Source organism: Carassius carassius, chromosome 32 (genome assembly GCF_963082965.1).
Source record: "Carassius carassius chromosome 32, fCarCar2.1, whole genome shotgun sequence".
In the NCBI taxonomy this organism is placed as follows: domain Eukaryota; kingdom Metazoa; phylum Chordata; class Actinopteri; order Cypriniformes; family Cyprinidae; genus Carassius; species Carassius carassius.
Window position 1 is genome coordinate 13723419 of NC_081786.1, and position 25444 is coordinate 13748862.

Genomic DNA, 25444 nt, shown 5'->3' on the forward strand with positions numbered 1-25444 from the left:
GTTAGCAACATTTTCAGACAACTTGGAATGAAGAATGACTGCAGCAGTTTATCAGTCAGATTTAGCCGTCTGTTTAGTGCAAGTCTCAATGTTTCTGTCATTTTCACTGACTCATCTCTATGGTATTTCCTCATTGTACAGGTAAACCCTGCAGCTCACTCCAAGTATGAAAATACAGTTAAACTAAAATATTGTTACTGCACCTGCATACATCCATGTGGGAGTCTGCTTACACAATACAAGCACAAATTGTAACTTTTAACAAAAAAATGCTTTGTACACAAAATACGACTTTGAGCATTACCAGGGCTTTATTCATTTAAACACCACAATATCAAATATTAAGTGCTGCCTGTTAAACAGACGGTCTATAAAAATGACATCCTGAGACAATCACCAATTTCCTTCAAATGCAAAACCTATAAATACAAAATTATTATTCTGTACAATTAAAAAAAAAATTATAATAATCATAATGCTTATTTAAAAACATCCCCCCCAAAAAATAAAAATAAAAATAAAATAAAAAAATAAAACACACTATAAACTACAATCAAATGCACAAAACTGCCAAAAATTAGTTCACACTTCAGCACACTCATGCATATACAGACACACATTTTTCAAGTTTGTTAGGACAGGACAGTTGTCCGCATGTGGGACAGTTGCATGAAGCAAACCCCAAGTAAAACATTTGTACATATTTCAAAAGGCAAGTTAATCAATTATTAAATCTGATTAACAACTGCTCTTAAACCACCCCAACCCATAAACAAATGCTGAATCAACCAGATCAGGTTTCCCGAATGCTGCTAAATTCAAGTCTTTGTTCAGTCTGACTGAGAAATGCTTGCTTCAAAAGAATTATTTTCACTGCAGAACTTGGTGTGGGAAACTAGTTGTAAAAATCAAGCTTTTCCATATTGTATCCAGACCCATATGTGCTCTACATTTAAGACGGGTGTTTTCAGTAAGAGTATTTCTACACACACCAGACAAAAACAGTTAAATTCTGCTTTGCCTCTGCAGCTATAAACCTACCATTCAGGTGGGGCAAGAATCCCAACTCCAAATAGGAAAAAAAAAACACCCTGGAAACAAAGTTCACTTTGTATTCCCAGCAGTTCAGTGTTCAAACAGTATCAAAGGTTTCTTCCAGATGCCATTAAAAGTCTCTAAACTACTCTGAGTGGAGTAGTGAACCCTGAGAACTCCACTACTGTAATTTCAGGAAAAATGGATTAAACATACAAGAAAATCCCTCACTAATTTATCACTTTGAATTAATTATTCGGAAATGTAAAAGTAAAATAGAATAAAAAAATACAAATAAAAAACAGCTGCCAAATCTGGACATTCCCTGAGGTTGCTCATAAACAGACACATCAATGGTAAAACCTTGTTTCTTGACCCATGTAGTACTACACAATCATAACTCAGTGCAGTGGGAAAGGCCACTTTTACAAGATCAAGGTACTACCTCGCAGTGTCTAAAACTAAGAGATGAAGGTAGAATGAACAGATAAGCACCTATTACTGTCTAGACTGAAAGAGCTTGAGGTTCAGATCTCTGGTTCAGTTAAGTCTGGTTATGAAGATGCCTTTCAAACACGTTCTCAAAACTTTACTCTATAACGATTCACTTCTCTACATATCTTTAAAAGCACCTTTGTTTGCCGACTGCTAAAAATGGTCACATAGCCCTCTACTGGCAATGTTTGGCAGTACTACAATAATTAAAGCTCTAGAAAAGCTTTAAAAATTACCTGAGTTCCATATATCTCATTGAAGATTTACTAATAAACAGTAAGTTCTATCTCATATCTATGAAAGGCAAATACCTAGGCCTGATTTTATCACCGATATTCAAGTAATAATGACCAAAAACATATCATAACTTAAAATTGAAATAATAATGACAAATCAGTTTTTGTTTTGACAAAAATATCTAAACTAAGCAAAATGCCTTACTTAAGGTAATATGGCTGACAGAAATAAAAAGTATGGCTTCATAGTGTACTAAACCTAACACATGGATCTCCTCTAGAAGGCGCTTGTTGACAATATTGTCAGATTCTATTCACTATAAGTAGTTAAAATATTAAGACATGGTCCCATCCCAAATTTACTCTCTTTATCAGGAACAGAACCGATTAAGCCAATTCAGTAGTGCATTTTATACAAACTTAAATCTGTCATTATGTGAAGGAGTGTTTTAAAAATTCAACTGTGTCTGAATTAAATTAATTACAATTGAAATCTCACACCATTAATCGCACTTCCGTCACACTGGATGCCTCATGTTTTAAGCAGATCTCCCAGATCGTATGTGTCAAAGAAGTCAGAAACTCCTTCTCCATCCTCCAGACCCCAGAGGTAGTCGTCGTGGCTGAGCTGAGGAGAAAAGTTAACAAAGGGCCCAGAAGCATCGGATGTGAATGCAATCCCAGGCAGCTGGTCTTCAGTGATCTGGAGAAGGCTGGGAGGAAGATCCAGAATCCCCTCCACATCGAGCAGGGAGGTGCTGCCGCTGGTGCCAGTCATCGAAGGCTGAGGCTTTAAAGGCAAACCTGTACAAAGAAATAGACACTTTTAGTCTGTCATTAGATTATTTTGATAATCATAACTAAGAAAAAGCTTGTTGCAGAGATAGGTAGATGAAATGCTTAGACAAACCGCTCTCTATTCTCTTGCACACAATGTTACCGCTAGCACCTATTCAGCTGAAGCATTTCAAATGTAAACTTTTGTTAGCGACTTCAACTAACAGCTTACTTTGAAAGTGCTAAGTAGTAGTAAGCTCATGGCAACGGTCTTACCTTCGACTGGCTGGGGTTTGGCAGGTGGGAAGTCAGAGGGTGTGGTGGCGCTGGGGGTTTGTGGGTAATCTTTTCTGGGTGTGGTGTTCTTGATGGGACTAGCATCCTCCAAACATTCTTCAGGACACAAGTACACCTCAATTGGGCCATTCTTGCTTTTCAAGTAAATCTGCAGCGAGCCCTAATGAAAATGAAGGAAGATGTGAAATTTACCTGCAGACAGTGGGAACCATATTTTGTCTAATATCAATTGATTCATAAATGAATATTTTACGTTACTAATATGAAAGAGACAAAGTTTCAAAGTGGCTTTAAATATCTACAGAACACCAAATGAAACAAAGAATGATGAAAGGCTAAATCACATACTTAATACAAAATTCCTAAACATTTTAAATCGTATTATAAGATTTAGGAGATTAATTTGAACATTACAGTCAGTTTGGGTTAGAACTTTTATTACAGATATATAAAAAGCTGAAAAGAGCAACATATATTGTATGTCCCACATGGATTCCTAACTAGATTGACCAGCAAGATTTCTTTGGTCAATAAGCTCCACTAGAAAAGCAATGCTGGTGGATCAGCTTGGATAAGCATGGTTCACAAACTTGATCAACACCAGCCAGCATTAACAAGCTAAGAGCAGCATCAGATTTTATGCAGATCTTTTCAGTAACGTTATGTTTGGACTAAGACAAATACTGACCTCAGATGCTTCTGGAACTTCCAGTTTGGTTTCAGATGGTGCTTTCACAGCAATCACAGTCTGATCTTTCAAGCTGCTTATGGTACGAATGTCCTGATAGGTCACATATCCTAATGTGAGCTTCAGTTAAGGACAAACTCCTTTTGCATTTAATACGGTTTATGACTCTTCCCTGCCACTGATAAGCAATGAAACAAGCAATCGCATATGTAAGCAGATGCATATGTAAAACAGTGCAATCATCACACATTCAACAGCATATAAATCAAACCTACATAACGTTACCAAATAATATGTTGATCTAAGTGGTATAGAACTGTGCAAGCTTTGGATGTTTTGTTGGAAGTGATCTGTTCCATCTATGTTTTGATCATCTTTCATTTACAAAAACACGAATTTCAAAACATTTTTTGGTTGCTTTTTTCAGTAAACTTAGCCAGATTCAAGTGTTGATAAAAGATTGCATTAAGCTAAAATAAAACGGAGTAAAAATTACTGACAGTTCACATACATGGTAACTTTACTGCATTTAAAAATGAAAGACAATTAAGATAATTGCAAAACGGATCCCTATGCCATGTGAGTGTTGTTTGAAAACAGCATGTCTGAACAAGCTCACAATAGTCTAGGAGACAAATCACTCAAATCATTCACACAATAAAAGGATATCTTTGGTTGTCCTTGTGCTCTGTCAGTTCACGTAGCCGTGTTGAGCTGGATAGAATGAGGTCGTCCAGAGATTTTTCCTGCCTGTCCAGCTCAGAAAGCTCTTTCTTGAGAGCGCTGGTCTTCTCTAAATTGGAGGATGAGCCCTCAAACACTCCACTGACACTAAAGCACAAAAGATACAGAAAACATACTGCTTAAAACTAACATCATAATTAATTACATATAGTAAGCATGTATGTGTACATATTAATACTGCATCACACGGTTCTTCAGAAATCATTCTAATATGCTGATCTGGTGCTCAACAAACATTTATCAGTATTGAAAACAATTGTGCTATTTAAAATCTTTGTAGAGATGGTGACCCCCCCCCCCCCAAAAAAAAAAAACATCATTAATGTGAAATAACATCTGTAAAATTTGACAAATTTGGTTCAACTGCACAATTTAGTTCCATTTTAAGCCTGGAACACACCAAGCCGATGCCGACGAACTAGCGCTGATGAAAGCCAACTGTGTTGTCGCCTCGCGTCGGGGTAAAAAGCTGCACTTGAACACATGAGAGAACTACTGCCGACTGTTAGGTAGAATGCACGTTCTGCGCCTGCGTGTAAATGAGACAACTGTCTATTTCTGCAGATATATTCGTCTATATACGTCATTCAAAAAGGGAAACTGACGCTGCCGGCTGAAGTTATACTAACCGTAAACAAAGCAGCGCGTGCTTACTGTTTTGAATGTTAATCCTGCTAAACACTTTCTTTATTCCACTCCTCTCGTGTTAATATTGAAATATTCGCCAAGGAACAATCAGGTAAGATGACATATCATTAGAACAGCCTCTATCTGTACCGTTTTGACTTTGCTCGCTGTTTTGCTATTATTCACTCGTTCACTAAGCTGAACAGCCAATCAGAGTTCCCTCTTTCACCGACGGCCCGACGCCGATTCAACATGTCGAATCGGCAGAAGAAAAGCCGACGAGGACCAATTTCAGCCGACGGTGCGGAACACACTGAGGAAACTAAGTCGGTCGACGCACAAAAACTGCCCGACGGCCGACCGTCGGCTTGGTGTGTTCCAGGCTTTACACATCATTGCTGAAAAAAATTTCACAAAATTAAAATGATAGCTGCTAAGTTTTTTTCCAATTACAAAGATAAAAATATGCCCATTTTGATATCATGAGGCCTAAAAGGTAAGAATGTTCTTCCAGTAAAAGAAAAGCTCTATTCAATTGGATTGATGAGTGGAAAAGACTCCCAGGAAGTTGTCAAACACAAGAAGAGGAGTATTGACAATGAACTACAACAGCATCTTCAGGTCATGCGTTTCAGAGTAGACTCAAAATTGAGCATTTAGCACTTTGGTTTACAGAACATCCAATCTAACACACTCACAGCCACTGGATGTTGTTTTTGGATTTCTTGCGGATGAGTTGCACACCCTCTAAAACATTTGTGATGTCATATATCCGTCTCTTCTGAACCTCCAGAACTTCTGTGGCCCAGTTCAGATCCAGAACCCCATCAGCTGATTCACTCAGCAAGCCCACAAATTTCTTAGTCAGCAGGCCAAGGGAAGTGTCATAACGTGTGCGCTCCCCTGGAGACTTGGGAGCTAGAGAGAGGGAAAGAGAGAGATACAAAAGAGGCATTCTTTTAATAATAGTATTACCAGTGTTACCAGCTGCAGTTCCTACCAGAGGAGTAAGTGAGGCTTGGGCAGGTGTGTTTGCTTTTTAAACAATTATGAGATGCCCTAAAACAGGTATGAACTTCCACCTCTCACTAACAAAAGGTCCATTTTCTCTAACAGTGATTGTGTTGACATTTCCTGCAGATCATTGTGTTGTACTCACTTTTGGGGCTTGGTGCCCTTGCACATGCAGAGTTTCCTTTCCCTTTAGGTGTGCGGAATTCTGGGAGATAAATCGGCTCTTCTAGATCTAGTCTTCTTTTGGCCTGGGACAGAAAGACAGCAAGAGAATGTTAATTATGCTATCCTTCAATTGCCTGCAAACTATTGGACTATTTATATAGCTCCAATTTAGCATTGTGTCTTTTGTTCCTATGAATGTTGCATGGTTTTTCACATTTGCTCAGACAGGAAAGAGTGTTTTGGAAAGCTCAGACAGTGAGACACACTTGAGTGAAAGTGTATTCTTAAATGCATTGTTCAAGAACAATTACTCCTCTTTCCTCAACTGCCCTAATACACTGCCACTTTAAATCAGTCTCAATCCAAAAAAGAAAAACAAGTTCTTGCCCTTTTTTCCTTGAGGGGGTCACCTCAACTGCTACTAATACTAGTAGATTAGAAGATAGGTGTAAGGTTTAAACAACCTAAATTATTGAAGGAGGAAAATTTAATTGACAGGCGAGTAGGCAGCCCACTGCCTTAAACACCTCAGGACACATTACAGTTTACACTGTAAATGGGAAATGACCACATTTTCAACTACATTTGACTTGATTGATCAGGTCACACAAAATATTTAGCACTACCCATTTATGATTAAATCCCCACAAAATGGATCTAAAATCACATTCAAAAGAAGTCTAACAAACACTGAAACGCAATAACGGAGAACCTGATAGAGTAATGCTATAGGGTTTAAAGTATCTCTGAGCCTGACATGACTATCTCTATTAATTCAACTTTTTTTTACCATTAAGGATGGCATGACCTGAACCTTTACACATTTCTAAAATCTTTAGCATTCCACACCAGGCAGATGGGCCGGTTTCAACAACCCAACTCCACAAAAAAAGGTTTCAAAAGCCAACTGACACAGAAATCTACACCCACACATTGCCTGTTTGCTTTCCAATGGCATTCAGGAGTGCAGTTCACTCAAGACAGGATACTCCTGTAACAGACAGCGAGCATTTGCTGTGAACAGTTCGCTTATCCTGTGTGCGCAAGCGTCTGCATTTCCCGACCTGAACAACATCTACACCTGTCACTGACATCTGGAGCTACTGAGCAGGTGGTTGGGGGAGAGGAGCATAATCTCTTTTTTTTTCGGTTTCCCCTTCCGTTCTTTTTTTCAACCTTTTCAATTTACTTTTCACCTTGCCTCCCCCATTTGTTTTATATTACACAAGACCTTTATTAAGGAAGCAAACACCTTGATGTAAAAGTATGTGGGGTGTGTCACAAAAAATCTGAAAAACTGTTAATATTTACTGAATATAGCAATGACCATTTCATTCTGCTTTTTAAATTAGAAATTATTATTATTTCAAACTGTTTTATAATTTCTACATGTTCGCAACAACGTACAAAAACAACAAAAACAAAAAAAGTTTATTAGGTTCTAGTGCTGTCACACGATTAATCGCATTCAAAATAAAAGTTTGCTTACATAATTTATGGGTGTGTACTGTGTATATTTATTATGTATATATAAAGATTAGGGCTGGGATAAATGGTTATTTTTTAAATGATTAATCTAGCGATTATTTCTTCGATGCATCGATAAATCTAACGATTAATTTTTTTCAGACCGATTCGATTTCGATTATCTCCCCATTAATTGACTACTAACAATTTATACATGTTGATTTACATATCTGAATGAAAAAAACATGAATTCCTTAACATTGCAATATATGTTTATTGCTCTTAAAATTACAAAATAAAAGACTTACTAAGAATGCATTACTTTGCACTTGTATAGAGATAGCATTCAATAAAACATTGAAGCCTTGAAAACACATAGCTTACTGAAACAAGCTTACTGAACACATAGGGCCTAGCTTAGTGAAAAAAAGTTCTTCTTTCAGATGAAAATAACAACAACTTGATGCCTAGCATTTAATAAAAAAGTTCACCCAAAATTCCTCTTTTTGAGCAATTGAAAGAATACAGTAACCAATGTAAACTTTAGGGCTTTAAGCTAATACAGAGAGTGCTTTTCCAAAAAATTTAAATTAACAGTGGGAGCCAGCAGCCTGTCATGGAGAAAAAAAAATCTCAGAATGCTCCAGGTGAACCTTTGGCGTTACGCCCTTTTTCCATCGTGTCTAATGATTTTGGTTAATATGCACGAGGGAGGGAGGGAGGAAGGGAGAGAGAGAGAGAGAGAGAGAGAGAGAGAGCAAGACAGCGCTCGTGTAGTTTGAAGACTGTGAGTGCGCGAGCGAGCGTGAAACTTGGGTGTTTTGCCCTTTTTCTATCGTGTTTAATGATTTTGATTAATATGCACGAGGGAGAGAGAGAGCAAGAAGCGCTCGTGTTGTTTGAAGACTGTGAGTGCGCGCGCACAGCCGGGGCTCTCTCTCGTACGCGCCCTGTCAGGCGCCGCAGTCATTCTATTCTACATCACTCACCGATCAAATAAGGCTTTGACAGCCGCCAAAAAAAAAAAAATCAATGCAGAAAAACCCCTGGATTGGTTATATAACGTTGGACAGAATGTTGATCCGGACATCGCGTATATTCAGAGCACATAGGGTAAATGTTTTGCAAACGTTTTTAGAGAAATAAAAACAGGTTGACGAATCGATGCGCATATTTTGCGTCGACTTATTTTTTGCGTCGACGTCATCGATGACCTCGACGCGTTGTCCCAGCCCTAATAAAGATACACACATACAGCATACATTTGGAAAGAGTGATGGGGTGCTGCGCCAGATGACCTGGCCTCCACAGTCACCGGACCTGAACCCAATCGAGATGGTTTAGGGGTGAGCTGGACTGCAGACTGAAGGCAAAAGGGCCAACAAGTGCTAAGCATCTCTCGGGGAACTCCTTCAAGACTGTTGGAAGACCATTTCAGGTGACTACCTCTTGAAGCTCATCAAGAGAATGCCAAGAGTGTGCAAAGCAGTAATCAAAGCAAAAGGTGGCTACTTTGAAGAACCTAGAATATGACATATTTTCAGTTGTTTCACACTTTTTTGATATGTATATAATTCCACATGTGTTAATTCATAGTTTTGATGCCTTCAGTGTGAATCTACAATTTTCATAGTCATGAAAATAAAGAAAACTCTTTGAATGAGAAGGTGTGTCCAAACTTGGTCTGTACTGTACATAACAAATATACACAGTACACATGCGTTATGTCAACATAAACTTTTATTTTGAATGCGATTAATCGTTTGACAGCACTATTAAGTTATTTATTTATTTATTTTTTCATTTTTATATAGCATAGTATAACAATCTTTATACATGAAAATGTGTAGCTGCATTTATATTATATTTTATAAAAGGTTACCCCTCACAGGAAAACAATTTAGGGTCCTTGGCAACAAGTAAAAAAAAAAAAAATAACAATATGTTTTCAGTAAGAGCTGTTTTGGAGCCACCACTAGATGTTTGAAGTAGAGTCTTGTGGGTTCCCTTTTTGAATTGTCATCAAATCTGTGTTAGCATCAGCTGTTACCATGCTTTAGCACAGCAGATCAGCTCAAGATGAACACACACGCCCACCTGAGTGTGAGAAGGGGACCTTTGTGTGGTTCGTTTTTTTTCTGAACAGCAGAATCTCATGACTGTAAGAGTTTGCAGTTGGTTCTGCCCATTTCCTGTGTCAGTGGAAAATGAGAACTGAGAAATGCTGGCTCAGAAAGTATTGGGTGGAAGCTGAAACATTCACTTCTAAAGCACCGATCTGGGAGCAGCTTCACCGAATGAAATCCAAACTACTACTATTTGTACCAGTTTGCTAATAAACAGATTTATATCAGAAACTGGTGGAACTGCTTCAGGCCTAGGAGTTTCCTAAAAATATGCAAATCCATTGAGTAAGCGAACATCACATACAGCTGTGGCTAGCAAAAACACCCATGTTTAGGCAAAATTGAATTGATTTCAGCATTGTATCAATAGGAAACCATTTTACATTACTATAAGGTTACAATTAAAAACAGAGCCCAAACTTAAATTTAATGACTATTTATTTCAAACTATAATAATCAACACTCAAATAAAAATAAAAAATGTATGCAAACATGTTATCTGTATTTAGTGAAGTATTTAAATTAACTCATAAATTATACAATTTCTATTTGTTGTTGAAATAATCATTTAGACAATGGCTGTCATAACTTGTTTCATAAAAGATTTTTTTTTTTAAATAAACACTAAATGATTAAGGACATCACTAACAGGTAAAGTAAAATAAAATGAGTAGCTAAATAGTTTAATATTTCACGTAATGCTCTTCTCTAAACTTAATCTCTCTGGTTGAATAACAAGCTGTGGACACTTGATGACTAGCCTGAGATAAATTAAATGCTACCTGACATTTTGTTTACAAGCCATTTTAATCATATCTTTCCACGAGTGAAACACTGATTGTGCAGTTACATGAGATGTTCATTGAAGGGGTGATCACGCACTGCGCTAGGGGTGGGCAATATAGCCTTATAATTAAACATGGAACAACGTATTATTGGTGATTGCAGCTGGCAGACAGCAGCATTTTTTTCCCCGATGAGCTACTGTCATCGATGACAGACTACCTAATTTGAAGTGTAAATCTATTGTCATAAGGCTGTCTTTATATGCTGGCATCGGGCGGTCGGGTGAACCCCCCCCCCCCCCCCCCCCCATGCCGCTTCACCTATTTTTGAAGGTAAGAGTGTGTGCTCGAATATGCTCTAGAACCGCGCTCGTGATACTTTGATGTCATACACCGATCACCGATGGTAACAGTGTGCAATGATATCGGTACACATTACAGGCAATATTTGCAACAGGTTAGGATAAATAAACTTTATGATGATTGCTAAATAAATAATTCTTAGTTTTAGATTTCCTAGTAAAAATCTAAGCATTAGACACTGGTTCTTTATATCAGCTTTTGCTGTAAGACTACCCCACTCATTATTAATAAAATATGACTTAAATAACCACAAAAGACATTTAGGATGTCCAACATTTCCCTTCTCACATTAGAATAAAAAGCGAGTCAAGAGACCTGATCAAGTGACTTTAGAGATCATGATGAAACCCTATGAAATACTCAACACTGCTATGGCACAATGCTCATATAGCAAGCAATGTTTCACTAATAGCTACTTCAACAAGAGTTACACAACACCTGATCATTTCCAATAACTTCTAGAGGATGTTTCATCATAAAACCCCTACTCAATATTTATTCATAGACAGTATATTTACGATATTGTTCAAACATTGGGGGTTGGAAATATATATTTTTTATTAGTCTTTTACGCTTATAAAGGCTACATTCATTAGATAAAAAATACAGCAAAAAACTGTAATTTGTTAAATATTACAATGTAATACGTTTTCTATTTTAATATTAATGCCTGTGATGGCAAAGCTAAACTTTCAGCAGCCATTGCTCCAGTCTTTAGCGTCATGAGATTATTCTAATATGCCGATTTGGTGCTCAAGTAACATTTCAAGACATGTCAAGAAACTAATTTTGAATAAAAGTATGAACTACTTTCACACATTTGAACGGCAGTGTAATTTGGTGCTAATGAAAACAAAGCTTTAAAGGAAGTAAAATGTTGGGTCTTCACACAAAACACTGCTTGTGAAAGCTGAAAAGAAAGATTTTTAACCATTGGTTTCATATGGTTTTTATACAGTGTGTACTATAAAAGTATCATGATTAAATTCAACTGATGACAAATTACTAAGCTTTGCCTACTAAATGAGGCACTTTTCAAATGGTATGGCACTTCCAATATATGCTTCATTTCTTTTTAGATATTTACAGGCTCATTCTTTGAAGTGTACTGTGCATGAAGTCACACCTCCCCCGTTTTCTCCCACATTAATGGCATAACTATGAGCTTATTTCCTAGCTGGGGGTGGGGAATGAGGGTCTTAATACGTGTTATTGTGTAACTTTTCAAGTAATCATCATCTGAGGTGTTTTTTAACAATCAAAATCTGCCTTGAAAGAACAGGTTTCTATACGCCTACAGACACACGTGAGAGAATGACCTGCAAACAGTGCCCCTCCCAAATGTGAAAGAACACATACATCCCACTCACAATGTGTAAAAGTGAGAAAGGCCATTCTGTGTCATTGACATATTCCAAGGTGTCAAAATGAAAAGAACCCACAGGTAAAAGAGAAATGGGGAAGTACACATGAAAAGGGCACAAGGGGATGATACTTATGCAAAACTTGGCCAGATGGGTCCATGCAGAGCTATCAGAGTTAAACAGCTTGAGACCCATCACCCACCTTGTTTATGCAACACCTGGTTACTGGTGGCCCCACAGGGGGAAACAGATAAATTAAGAGAATGAAATGAGGTAAAATGACTCGAGGGACTCTGGGATGGGGGAGCTGGAGGGCGGGACGTGTCAACAGGGTCTCTAGAAACAAAGCCAAATCATGTGTTCTACAACATAGTGATCAAAGACTAGTGGTTGATCATTTGATCTCAGACACGTGAGATTTGGAGTGAACCACAGACCTAGCAGTCTCCATGACCCTTTCAATCCTCAAAGTTTGGCTCTGTTGTACAGCGCTCTAGTCTTTATTTTCCTTCACTGGAGATTACCAGAGCAATGCTGACATCAATTACTACTGCATGTAGTCTGCAACTATTGTTATGCTCATGCATTTGATAAATAAACTTGGACTTGATAACATATTAACCAAAACTATGTTAAGAAAATATGATCTGAGAAAACTTAAGCTGAATTAAATATCCTCAACTGTCAGTATTTACCTTTGAAGCAACAAATCAGAAGGTCAGCAAATGATTAATCACAATCAGAAAACATTTATCATTAACCACAAAATCGCTGGTTTGTAGCAAACTATCTACTGCACTGTATTCTTCTAGTTTTTATCTAGTGACTAATTAAATGGAAGTTTTTCACATGTAAACCACTGTATTTCTGCATTGAAAAATAAGGTGGATAAAGAAAGTTGAATGATGTCAGCAGAAAAGGAAAGTCCTTTACATTAATGATTATGAACATAAGCCTTTCTTTTTGGTTGTTTGAAATAACATGCAACATTGATAACAATTATAGGTAATTGCAAAAAATATAATATCACATTGAATTGGAAATTAGAATATCATATTGACTTTGACATTTTGAAGAAACATGAACTAAGCGTTTCAGCAGAATTAATTGAATGTAATTCACAAGGTTAGTTTTTAAGGAGTAATGGATCAAAGGTCTGTAAAGGAAAACGTGAACTTTAGGTGTGTCGTTCATGTCAAACTGAAAAAGGGGCAGACAACAAGAACAGAGAAAAAAAAGTTTTCAGAGCAGGAGATGTGACTAGAACACTGGTGTGAAAAACTGAACAAGGGAAACTGGAAGTTTCATCTGAAACTTTTTTTCTTCCAAAAAAGATATTAAAGAAGTTGTTTGAAACATTTTAATACTACAGACTAAATGACATATGATAAAAAATAAAGAGTTTGGAATCAGGGAAAGCAATATGACAAGGCCTTATCTGATCTGTTAACCATTTTGAATTGACCAATTGATGTATGAAACCCAGAAAAGCATTCTGAGGTAGGCTTTTGTTGTAATCTATGTTAGAGTTGGACGCATGTGCATCAAACCCCCATTCAGACGCCCAGTCTGTTATCAGCCCTGCCCCATATTCTGCAGCATGAGTCTGTGATCATTACTTTTGTTTATCAGCTGGAGGCAGCAAGCAACACACAGAGAAGTTCGACATAGGCAGTTCCTGGAGCAGATACTTTGACCTTCTGACCTTTTTGAGAGGTTGAGCTTGTGACGAATTGTGAGACAGGTGTAAGATGGCACAGGAAAAAGGGGAGTGATTATTACAACTGCAGCTACATAAACTAAAAGCTGTAGAATCCAGGAGTTTAAACATACAAATACAGGAATAACCAGTTTGTTGATGAACCTGGGTCATTTAATCATGGGGCTTTATGGGAGGCAAAGCATTCATTCATAGCATCCTTTATAGATTGTTAAATATAAAAATGTTCTGTATTTTGATGAATTTACCTTCGAAGACCCTTCCCCCACTTTACTATTAGGCCAGACCCATATAATATAATGTCCGGTTCAGAAGCAGTAAAGCACCCTTCCCCCATCTATCAGCTTCAACCACCTCCCCCCTGAAATAATTCTTATGGCAAGCCATTTCAACATTCAAAACTAACTAGGTACAACTATTTATTTTGATGTCATTAGTCTTGTTATTTTTTATAAATTAGTAAGTTTTTTTCTATTTCACTAGTAACTGTTCATTAGATACTGGTCCCAGTAATTTTTTGCTAGTCCTTCTCGCAGTAAAGTCATGTTTCCACTGGGAACAAACCAGTATTCAGTTTTACTATTAATCTGATACTAGTATTTGTTAACAGTAACCACCGCATAGACTTTAGGATAGACGCCAAATTGAATTTACCATATTCGAAATGAGGCTGTGAGTGTTAAGAGGGTCGCACACCGGACGAGAATCACAGTGCCACGTCACGTCATGCGACGTCGTTAAAATTCGAACACATTGTTTTCTATGAGTGTATGCACACCGGCGGCACCATTTCGGCGTCTTTCCGTGGCACCCAGCTACGACTCAGGATGCTGTTCAAATTCCAGCCGCGGCACAGAGCGCCATCTGCATAGTTTTATGTTAAATGAGCTCAATTAAGCTTGTGCATATAGAATGTGTGCGTCCGGTGTTCGATACTTAGAGATGTCCTAGACGTGGCGCTGTGAGGCGCAGCGCTTTTCGTCTGGTGTGTGATCGCCTTTAGACTTGAAGTCTGAGTCTACACAATAGCAAATCTCACAACTTTAAACCGTTTATTGGTGTTATCTAAAGTCTGCTGTGAAAAGATGTATCAAGTGGCATGTTGTAACAGCACAAGCCTTTGAACACACTGTAATTCTATCCCTCATAAACTCCTTTTCATTCCATTGCAAAATTAAATGACACTACCCTGAATATGGTCTATGTCCTTGACATTAGCAAAACAGTGAGTATTATTTTGAATGTTTAATAATTGAGCCTAGAAGGATGAGTAGTTTAAGAAACAGCTGGCTTGCCACACTCTTTCACCTGAAGGTCCTGTCTGTGTTAATGTCATGACTGAAATATACATGCAAGTGTTGTGGTCATGCTCTCCAATTACCGGCCTGTTTTATTCATTCATGAAGAACTGACAGATTTTCAGGACATCAGAGATGATGGCACAGATAAAACCCTGTGGCAAAGCCAGAAACGTGAAGCTTTCCTGCTGTACAACGTGGATATATATAATGTGACTGTAGCAGTGTTGTAATAAATGCCATATTATTGTACTAAGACATGAAACAAGTATTCGCATACATAGCTTAGAAGCGGTAGAAGGAAAGAGGCTTACCGGCAGCCGTCCGGAAGAGGTCCGCATCGGCTTAGGCTCCGGCCCGTGGGGGGTCGCGTACAAACAGTTGGGTCTCTGCTCCGCAGCTGTCGTGTTCCCGATTTGAGTGAAGTATCCAGCCGGTACCGAATTCATCGGTGGGCTTGAGAGTCCCGTGTTGAAAAAATCCGTCCTCACCGCGGAGAACATTTTCTTCTGCGGGCACGAGAGCCCAGATACTGCGCCTCTTCCAGAAGCTGGAGAAATCCCTCTGGGTATCCGCATCATTTTGCACACGAAATGCACGAAAACCCGCGAAAGTCACGCAAAAGAAACTCTTTTATTACGCAAATCGCGTCTACAATTTACTGTAGAACGAAACAACCGTCAAAATGAATATGTATATCTTAAAAGACTGCAAATGATATAGAGAACCTGCACTTTAGTATAATAAATATTGTTAAAGTTGTAGATAAATTATGCGTTAAAACTTAAAAAATGTAAACTCTCTCCTAGGGTCCTTTGTTAGTGGCACAAAAAAGGCTATTACGTCTCAATATAATGCAAATAAATTAAAGATGTAATAAAGGTACCACGGTCATTCAGTTTCATTAATGTACCTTTCAAAGGTAAACAAAGCTCGGAAATGTTTCTCTTGTAGTTCTTGTGTAGAGCCGGCGATTGTGAGAAACGTTCCTGTGTGTCTGTAATCCCTCTCCGGTCGAGAAGCCCTGCTTTGACATCAGATCAACAGAGGAGCGCTATTTTAGCGCCAAATTACGTCCCGCGAAATTTGGATCTCCCGCGGTCAGATGCGCTTCGTGATTGGCTGCTGGCACGACGCGCTAGTTCGGATTCTGAATATATTTACACGTAACAGTTGGTGCCTAGCGTTCATCCTCTTAAAGACACAGCGCCTTTTAATCTCTGTTGTGAACAAGGGCGATATATTTTTCAGACTTTACAACAACAGCGTTATCAAACGTGTCCTAGTCAAATGTAGATTTAGCATATAGATGTATTTCACAAAAGAATATTTCATAATAAAACTGACGTTTTTCACACAAATGAACTCATATCATATAAAACCAAATCAATCACCAAAGCATTTACACAGATACAATACATCACAAAGTAGAAAGAGTACTTTACGTCATGCCTATTGTGTTTCCATGGTTTCCAAATTAATCATGGTCATAGATTAGTCTTAAATGTCAATGTTTTTCAACAGCAAAATGGAAAAATAGTTGACTCTGGCATGGCCTGACTATGTCAAATGAGACTTAAAGGAGAAATAAAGAGCTTTAAAGCCCTAAACAACCCCACAGAAAAAAACTTTACACTTGAAAGGATCTTATTATCTGGCACAAAGAGTGAACCCCCACCATGCTTCAGATGATTGTTAAGACTCTCCCACGCAACCATTTGCCTGATTATATCTTTACAGTGTTTAGTATAGACACACTTCCAAATAAAGTATTGCACTGGAGCATCAAAAAAAAAAAAAAAAAAAAAAAAACAAGTACAAGATGGTGATTCAAATCTTGCAGATATCACAACTGTTTGATTAGAAACATCTTATCACATAGCAAAATCATTATAATTATCCAGTTGCCCACAGAGATGAAATTGTTTAAAATCAGCCAGGGTTTGGGGGAAATATGCACCACATACTATATGGAGGCAGAAAATGAATCACTTTTAGTGAATCACTTTTGATGTATAATAGATCTAGCTATGGGTCTAGTGCCTCTGCAAACACTGTCAGATATGTGCTTTGAAAAGAAAAAGAAGGCATTTATGAAAGCACAGTACACACATTAAAATCCACCCCGTGGCAAGCAGTTTTGGACTTAGTAGTCTAATCTAACACATGAAGCAGGTTTATTTGAGAAAATAAATACATGTTTTAGACTAACAAATTGTAAGACAAGTCTATAATGTGAGTTTTTGTCCGTCTGAGTTAATGATTCTTGCAGAGCAATGACATTTTTATTTATTGTTACATTTGTAATTGATTTTAAAGGTTACATAATTATTAAGGCTGGAATTTTTATTTGGGTTTATTCACCATTTCAATCATTTGACAAATGACATAGACGTTTATGATATAAAAGAAAAAAGGGCGGAAAGAGCATCTCAAAATTCAGTTCCAAATTAAAAATTTTGTTAAAATGGCTGCAAAACATTACATATTCTTAAAGTGACAAATTAAGTTTCTCCTTGCTTTACTTTTAGCAATGTACACAGAAACGTTGCGAGAAGGTGTGCTCTTGTCCGCCCTCTTCTGTAGAGACATAGACATACACGGGATTTCTGGCATTTTTGTTTTGAATTAAGACAATTATTCTTCATTTGTGAAGAAAGGATGACAAAATGTGTAAGAATCGTTTACTTTTGTCCATCGTCAGATTTTACTTAGGCTTTTTAAATAAAGTAAAACACTGAATGACAGAATACTGCATTACCAAAATACAAGTAGAGTTTAACTTTGTTTAATTTATCCAGTAATTTAAGAAATTTTTCTTAATAGGAATTATTAAAAAGGAAAACATCACTGAATATTTTACTCAACATTAAAATAAGGCTGAGAAGTTGTGACAAAGGATTATAGCCTAACTAGAGTCAAAAGATGAATTACGCAAGCATATATTTCTCCAGCTGTATTTCGTTTTCAAATAGCTAGTTCGAAATATTCAGATTTGAGTCAATTATAATAAAGATACAATTTAGATTAAATGTAGAAGTTTAACCGATATAGGCCTACCGTGTCATCCTTTATGATTGGGGTTGCCACAAAACGTAGACATGTGTTCAATGAACTATTTATTTACATATACAAGCCACACGATGGCGCCTGTTGATTATCTGTGGTTTAAACGGTAACGTGTATGTGTTTATTACTTTGAACACTGGGTGTCGCTATAATACCTATTATGTTTGAAGAAGTCCTTCAGGGCACTTCACATTACTCAACACCCAAATCTTAAACCTTAAGTGTGTGGACACGGTCAGCCTCTTAAAACCATAATCCCTCCTTTAGAGTCCAGATGAGATGAGTGCTTGCGCTTATCAGAGTTTGACCACAGCCCACTTTTGCACTAAACTCTAGTTCTGTGGGCAACGGTCTTTTTTGATTGAGACTACAGATACTCATAGGACAGATGTGCTATTTAAATAAAGTGACTCACACTTAGACATTGTTGTGTAGGCCTGTAACAGATCATATGCTAAACACAAAAAAGTCCAAGATGACTCAATCTGGAAATATTTTTGGCAGATGTACTGTACTTTTACTTTTTTAACCAGTATTTACTTACACATAGCCTTTCATAAGCAGCATTTTTTTTATCAAATGTCTTGAAAGTGCCTATGTTAGGAATGATGTTTCATATCAATAATATATTAATCACACAAACAGTTATGGGGGAGATGGAGTGAATGCAATCACCTTTCCCTTATTTTTTAAACAGAAAGCACATTTTATTTTCAGTATATATCCAGAAGACACATTTGATGATTTAAAGGTGGCAAAAAGTCTGCATTGAGTTCTTTAAGAAATGATACTGAACCACATATTTCTGTTTTCGTATGATTTATTTTCTTGTGAAAAAGAGTACAAAGCAACAAAAAAAATCTTTTAAAGGAGTTTATGAAACTCGTTGATCTGACAGTCTGTAGAAATAGACAATCCCCACAAACATATACATGAATCCACTCTATATTATAGAGTTCAAATTCTAATCCACGTCTGTATTCCCACTGCCCAAGGCCCTTCCCACCCTATAACACAAAAACTCCCCTCAAGCACAATATGTACATCATCCCAGTGATCGAGAAGCTCACGGAGACCAAACTGCAGCCATGCTGAAATGTGGAAATGTTTTCAAAAAAAAGGGGAGGGGGTGTATTCTCCAAGACTGGCTGGGAAGGAAGGGTGTGTAAAGAGATATTAGTTAGTCCAAATAGTCAGGAATGTAGCCAGCACAAAATATACAATGCTTGATTGTTGCCACAAAAAACAGGAATGATTAAGGGAAAAAAATCGGAGGGCTTTTCTTTTTTGTGATCTTAAAAACTCCTCGGCTTTGGTTTGTTCAAGTGTCCAGTGACCAAAGAATAGACAGCCCGAGAGGGGTGCAGATTGCTTTCCCACACTCTGAATAGAGCCTCACTCCTTCACCCAGCTCACCCCTTCACTCTCTTTTCTTCCATAAGTGGAGGAGAAAAGTTTCTATCCCGCACCTGCAGCATAGATGAGAGGGAGAAAAGTTAACTCAGAGCACACACACACACACACACACTGTGGATTCAGACGGACTGCAGACAGTCTGGCACCAAATGGAAAACTTTAATTTGCTAGAGCTGATAGGAGAATCCAAGCTTGTTTGCTGATTGGCACAATGACCAAAAAAATTAGGACAATGGGCAGACTTTAATACGTAATCTTGTCGTACGTAAAACTCTAACTGCTTTCCTTGCTTTTTAAAATAAAGATTCCTTTTAAAACATTTTCCAGCTTAATATCATAGGGAACACTTTTTAGGGTCCACAAAGAACCTTTATTCTTGTTTTTGGAAAAACCATCAGCTCAAAAAAGATCTTAAAACCAATATGCTGGCCTGAAGAACCTATAATGAAACAAAGACCATGTTTAATCTCAAAAGAATCATATAATTGTTCTTGATGTTTCATTCTGTAGGTTCTTCAGATCAGGAATGGTTCTTGATTAGCTACAAGAGTGTTCTTTGCTGAACCTATGAGGACTGAAGAACTGTTATTTTTCAAGTTTAATAAAGGAGTGTAGATTAACACCTAACAAAATTGGACTTATCTACAAATATAATCGTTTAAAATAAAGAAACAGTCACGTACCATTGAACGTTGTCATTCCTCTGTCCTAATGGCACATAGCTTCATCCTCTTTGGAGAAATTACGACTCATCTCTGAGTTCTAAAGGGGGGAAATACATACAACGTTTGATTTTTATTATTTTTTTTCAACTGAACTGTATATTGATTAATATAGACTACCGCATAAATTATAGTAGGCGAATTAAGACAACAAATAACGTTGCGCTCACCTTCATTGACATGAACATGTCAGGCGTGTTTTGCGTGTCCGTCTCGTTTTCCAGTGCAATCTGTAAATCGAAGATGTAATCTATTACATGCTGAAGAATCTCAACTTGGCTCACGGACTTGTTCTGAGGGATGCTGGGCACCAGCTCTTTGAGTTTAGAGTAACAGTCATTCATATCGGACAGCTCCTCAATGGGACTCTTGCAGCGGCTGATAACGAGACTCTGCTCTGAGATGCAGCACACAGCTTCATAGCAGTTTCTGACAGAGCGAACGGGACTGATCGCCTTCATTCTGGATCTGACTTCGGACTTGCTAGGAGAATCCAACTGTAGAGATGGCGGAAGAAGTCTGGGAAGTGAGACGAACTAGCTCTCCAGCTTGATAGATATCCAATGTTTGTTCCTCTCCACGTCTCTTGCTCATTGAACGATGGAAGCACGAGAAAGCAGGCGACCGCTTTTCAAGCGTTGCTTCATGTAGAACCGCCCTCTCCAAAAATAAACAAACCCTCATGTGTTGCTTAGCCAATAGTAAAAGGATTATAAGCGTATAGGCCCCACCCTATGCAAATAGATAACTCGTGATTGGAAACGTTGAGATGTCAGTCAGAATGGTGGAATGAGGAAGAGCTGTCAGAATACTAGAGAGAGAGAGAGAGAGAGAGATAGAGAGAGAGAGTGAGTGAGTGAGTGAGAGATATTTTTTTTCTGTGGTGGATTTGAGTGAAGATTTGGGGTCAGTGAACCTAAACGGAGCTGGGCCATCTTGTGCAGTAGATTAAATATAAACTCTGCTTAAAGTTCACACGTTTTATCCCCTAAGATACGTTTTATTCTTATTAGCCTATGTCTTATTTTTATTTTATGTAGGCTATACTGATTCTTTGGCAGTATTGTAGGCTATGCAAACATTCCTAGTAATTAGGAATTATTTTCAGAATTCTATTTTAATAAACTTGTGATTTAGGCGGCGCTAACCATATCTATTTAAAATTGAACACTTTTGATTTGTAACATTTGTAGAGGAAAAAGCGGGAGTAATTATTCTAATTTAATTATTCTATCTCAGCTAACACATGATATGGATAAATTCCATAAATCTGCTACTCCCGTGACCTGCAGACAAACTGGCGTCGGGAATTAATTCCTTTAGGAGACTATTGCATACACATAACCTACATATCTAGGCTATAGCCAACATTTTTAAGGCCCACAAAGAAAAAAGCAACCCTCTAAAATGTAAATAGGCTATTATAATTAATTGCTTGTTAAAACTAAACCCCTAAAATGTAAGGAAAATCAAAGTGCCTAAGTCACAACATGCAGTAGGCTAACCAGCTCAATAGGCCTACTTTTTTTCTCAAGTAATGAATCAAGCTTGAAACGTTGATACCCCTCTCTATTCTCATGCCAAGAGGGATAAAAATAGATATTTTTTCAATAAAACATCTCCTAATATTCTCACGATCACAGAAATATTAATAACCAACTCAGGAACTTCTGTACAAACCACTGTGCGCGCGGTTTTCTTGCATTCTAAAAGTGTTACTCGTTATCTATAAATAGATCATAACTATAGCTGTCTCCCATGACTATTTTTTTATATGAAGAGGAAGCTTCGCAAGTTACAATCAAACTATAGCCTGACTCTCGTTCCAGTTTTAACCCAGCACATTTATAGTTTACATCAAGATGTGTCCCCTCTTTTCTCACAGTGCTGTTTTTGTGAAGGAATGCGCTGGCGGGCCAGCTGTGTGTCCTGTCCCGCTCCAGCTGTGTTGATCTAACGCGCGAGTCCCAGACAGCCTGGCGCCGGGCTCCCGACGTCATCCATTCACGCGCTCCAGCGCGCACCCCATCTGCAAAAGACTAGTCTTGGCCGTGAAGCCGCTCTGATTGGTCAGAACAGCTGTCAATCAAACTATAAGAACCAACCCAACCTCTCGCGCAAGACGTAGACTTGCCCACACAATTTATTTGCGCACACCTGGACTTACATTCAGTGAAGAGTTTTACCGCATGTAAAGCTCTTCAGTTTGGCTAGATTAGTTAAACTAATACAAAACCAGCTCCGTTTTCTCAGACTGCAATAGTATAATAGTTCTCAAATAAAACACATTCCTGTTTTGCTTGAATGGCTAGGCTATATTTTGTCATGTTCAAACTGGTGTTAAATTGAGTTCACTTTAGTCAAAGAAGACACAATATAACATTTTTCATGAATAAAAAAAAGAGGCTGTAAGAAACCGAGGGGAGGTTTAGTGGGTTCAGGTTGTAGCCTAAAAGGTTAGAAGTTGCACTTGAATGACTTAATGCAAATGTAGGCCTAATAACATTACAGCACTTTAAACCAACTGTCATTCTGTTTCTCACAGCATAATTACATTTGTTAAAAATTAAACATGGTGTTTAACCTGCCTATTAGAATTTTTAGAGACTGGTCTGTTCACACCTTTTATTTTATGTGCATGCAACCGAATGAATGCACTTCTTTGCAGGCCGTGCTACTTACTTAGGGTGCATAGAAACCACCCATATATTTGATGTTCGCCTTGTTGTACGACTGCAAGAAATTCAGCCCTTTCCTTTCTTACAAAGATCAACAGCATGGGAAGAAGGTCTCTGCAGGTATCCAGTTGGGTTCGAAAATAGCAATAATAAATAAAAACAAGAAGAACATGGGTGTGAGAAGTGAAAGGATCACCAAAAAAACAAAACATGTTTGAAAACAGATCATGGAAATATTTCATCATCTCTGCTGAAACCAAGCAACTCCCTAAATGTTTGGTTGAGAAGCCACTGTATTGTCTCAAACATTAGGCCTATGTTATACCAAGTCAATAATAAGTTGGCCCTAAAGTATCTCATTGCCTAACATGAAGGACAGTTATAGGCCTTGAGTAGGCCTATGTGTCCCTTTCAATGTCTACCTGCAATTTGGCTTATTATAACTATTAGCTTAACATAATGTTTATCTAATTAAATTAATAATTAGTTTAATTAATGTTACTTTAGTAATGCATATCTCTGATTCACTCACATACACTGTTCCATACTAACTTTCTGCAAAGGCTTCTTTTGGAACTGTTTTCATGGCTCATTATATGAACCAACTGACAATTTTTTAAAATCTAAAATGTATAATGTAAGCTATAAAACAGTGGCACATTTGAAAACATTTTGTTTCATGGATGTACTGATATTGTATGATTAGGAGTGTGATATTGCTGTCTTAATAAGCTGGTTGTTACATTCTATTTTTATTCATTGAAATATCATTGTATTTAATTTCACACCACAATTTTATTTGTTCATAATAACTGTTTAATCCATTGGCATTTCTTATTATTTTACTTCAATGTACGCATTTTGCAATGCTATTTGCAATGCAAATTTGCAGTTAGGCTATATTATGCCAATAAAGCACATTAAACTAGAATGAATACGTCCTTATTATTCCCTAATCACGTGACGCACCACATACCTCGTGAACTGACCTGACGTGACGTTTGATCACAACATGAAAACTACTTTAAGTGCTAGTACTGATGGATTCAACACAGGGGACACGTGAGGCGTATTTTCTTCTCTTTCGGTTTAGTTCAGTGTGACTGCGGTGTCTGTGGACCAGGGCCGGCACAATCGAGCCTGTTTTTGAGCGCATGGGAGAATGTGGTGACTGGCGTCAGTGAGTCTGCCCTGCTCCGCGTCCCCGCCCTCTGCTCGCCCCCGCGCCTCTGTGCAGCTGGACGCACACAATCAAGCCATCAACAATCGCCGTGCATAATTAGCGCGACCCCCCACCCCCTCCCGCCCTCATCACTCCCGAAGAAAATCTTTCAAGGCGTTTGTTCCCTCTTTGTCGACAAAGCCTCTCTATTTGCAATAAGGGATCGCCGAGAAACCCGCCAGAATATTCTCCACAGAGAAAGGAGTAGCAACTTTTTTGAGTGATGTGTCTAAAACAGCAAGAAGGGTGACAAAACGAAATGATAATGAACAGATTTTGTTTGACATTAGCCAAATCTAAAATAAATGATCAAAAAGGTTTAAGAATAGGCTATGTGACCCTGGACCACATAACTAGTCATAAGGGTAGGCAAAATTAGTTATATTTATATATTTATATATATAAATATATATATTTATACAATACCTTCTAAACAAGCTTTCAATTGATGTATGGTTTGTTATGATAGGAAAATATTTGTCCGAGATACAACCATTTGAAAATCTGGAATCTGAGGGTGCAAAAAAGCAAAATATGGAGAAAATCGCCTTTAAAGTTGTCCAAATGTCATTAGAAATGCATATTACGGATTAAAAATAAAGTTTTGATATATTTGCGGTAATAAAATTTACAAAATATCTTCATGGAACATGATCTTTACTTAATGGCATACAATACAAATATATATTTTTGTTATCCACAATGTATTATTGGCTATTGCTACAAATATACCCATGCTACATGACTGTAAATATAGTACGGATATCTATGTGTAGCAATCTAGTTAAATCTACTAAAAATAAATAACGGCAGCCAGACCAGATCAGTTTGCATCTAAAAGTTTTGATGGAGATCTTTTGAAGAGAAACAGAAACACATCATTGGCAGTTTTCGAGCCATAAATCCAGTGCCAGAGGTTTGTGCTTAAATTACATAACTGGTTTTGTTTGCATTGATCGAAGGGTAAGTAGGCTACACAGTAGGAACTTATCCTGGGGTCAAACGCATGAGTATTATACAGCATATGCACAGACTATAAAAACAGACTGAGACAGGAGTTGGATTTAGATGACAGGAACAAGGGAAAAAGAGAAGGGATGAAAGAAGGATAAAAGAGGGCAAGACATTGTAAGAGA

General features: G+C 37.7%; 2 protein-coding genes across 3 annotated transcripts; both read right to left on the reverse strand.

Moving 5' to 3' along the window:
- Window positions 1–292: 292 nt before the first annotated feature.
- LOC132112773 (transcription factor E2F2-like) lies at window positions 293–16316 on the reverse strand. 2 transcript variants are annotated; one of them, XM_059520431.1, is made up of 8 exons: window positions 16115–16316; window positions 15516–15765; window positions 6059–6161; window positions 5598–5817; window positions 4196–4359; window positions 3529–3641; window positions 2820–3000; window positions 293–2570 (listed from the first exon to the last, which is right to left on the reverse strand). In XM_059520431.1, the coding sequence occupies exons 2-8, from the start codon at window positions 15702–15704 to the stop codon at window positions 2299–2301; spliced, it is 1242 nt and encodes a 413-aa protein (XP_059376414.1). In that variant the 5' UTR covers window positions 15705–15765; window positions 16115–16316; the 3' UTR covers window positions 293–2298. The 2 variants fall into 2 exon arrangements, with proteins under 2 accessions (XP_059376414.1, XP_059376413.1); XM_059520430.1 differs by lacking the exon at window positions 16115–16316 and having other exon boundaries at window positions 15516–15994.
- A 2767-nt stretch (window positions 16317–19083) lies between these two features.
- On the reverse strand, window positions 19084–20997 carry LOC132112774 (DNA-binding protein inhibitor ID-3-like). The gene is made up of 3 exons (XM_059520432.1): window positions 20579–20997; window positions 20370–20448; window positions 19084–19739 (listed from the first exon to the last, which is right to left on the reverse strand). The coding sequence occupies exons 1-2, from the start codon at window positions 20867–20869 to the stop codon at window positions 20395–20397; spliced, it is 345 nt and encodes a 114-aa protein (XP_059376415.1). The 5' UTR covers window positions 20870–20997; the 3' UTR covers window positions 19084–19739; window positions 20370–20394.
- Window positions 20998–25444: the final 4447 nt, after the last annotated feature.

Coding starts and splice junctions, on each gene's coding strand:
- LOC132112774 (XM_059520432.1), bottom strand. CDS start 20,869: ATGAAGGCGATCAGTCCCGTTCGCTCTGTCAGAAACTGCTATGAAGCT. Junction 20,449..20,578: donor ACATGTTCATGTCAATGAAG/GTGAGCGCAACG, acceptor TCCCCCCTTTAG/AACTCAGAGATGAGTCGTAA.
- LOC132112773 (XM_059520430.1), bottom strand. CDS start 15,782: ATGATGCGGATACCCAGAGGGATTTCTCCAGCTTCTGGAAGAGGCGCA. Junction 6,162..15,515: donor CCTCTTCCGGACGGCTGCCG/GTAAGCCTCTTT, acceptor TTTCTGTCCCAG/GCCAAAAGAAGACTAGATCT. Junction 4,360..5,597: donor AAAAACAACATCCAGTGGCT/GTGAGTGTGTTA, acceptor TTTGTGCTTTAG/TGTCAGTGGAGTGTTTGAGG.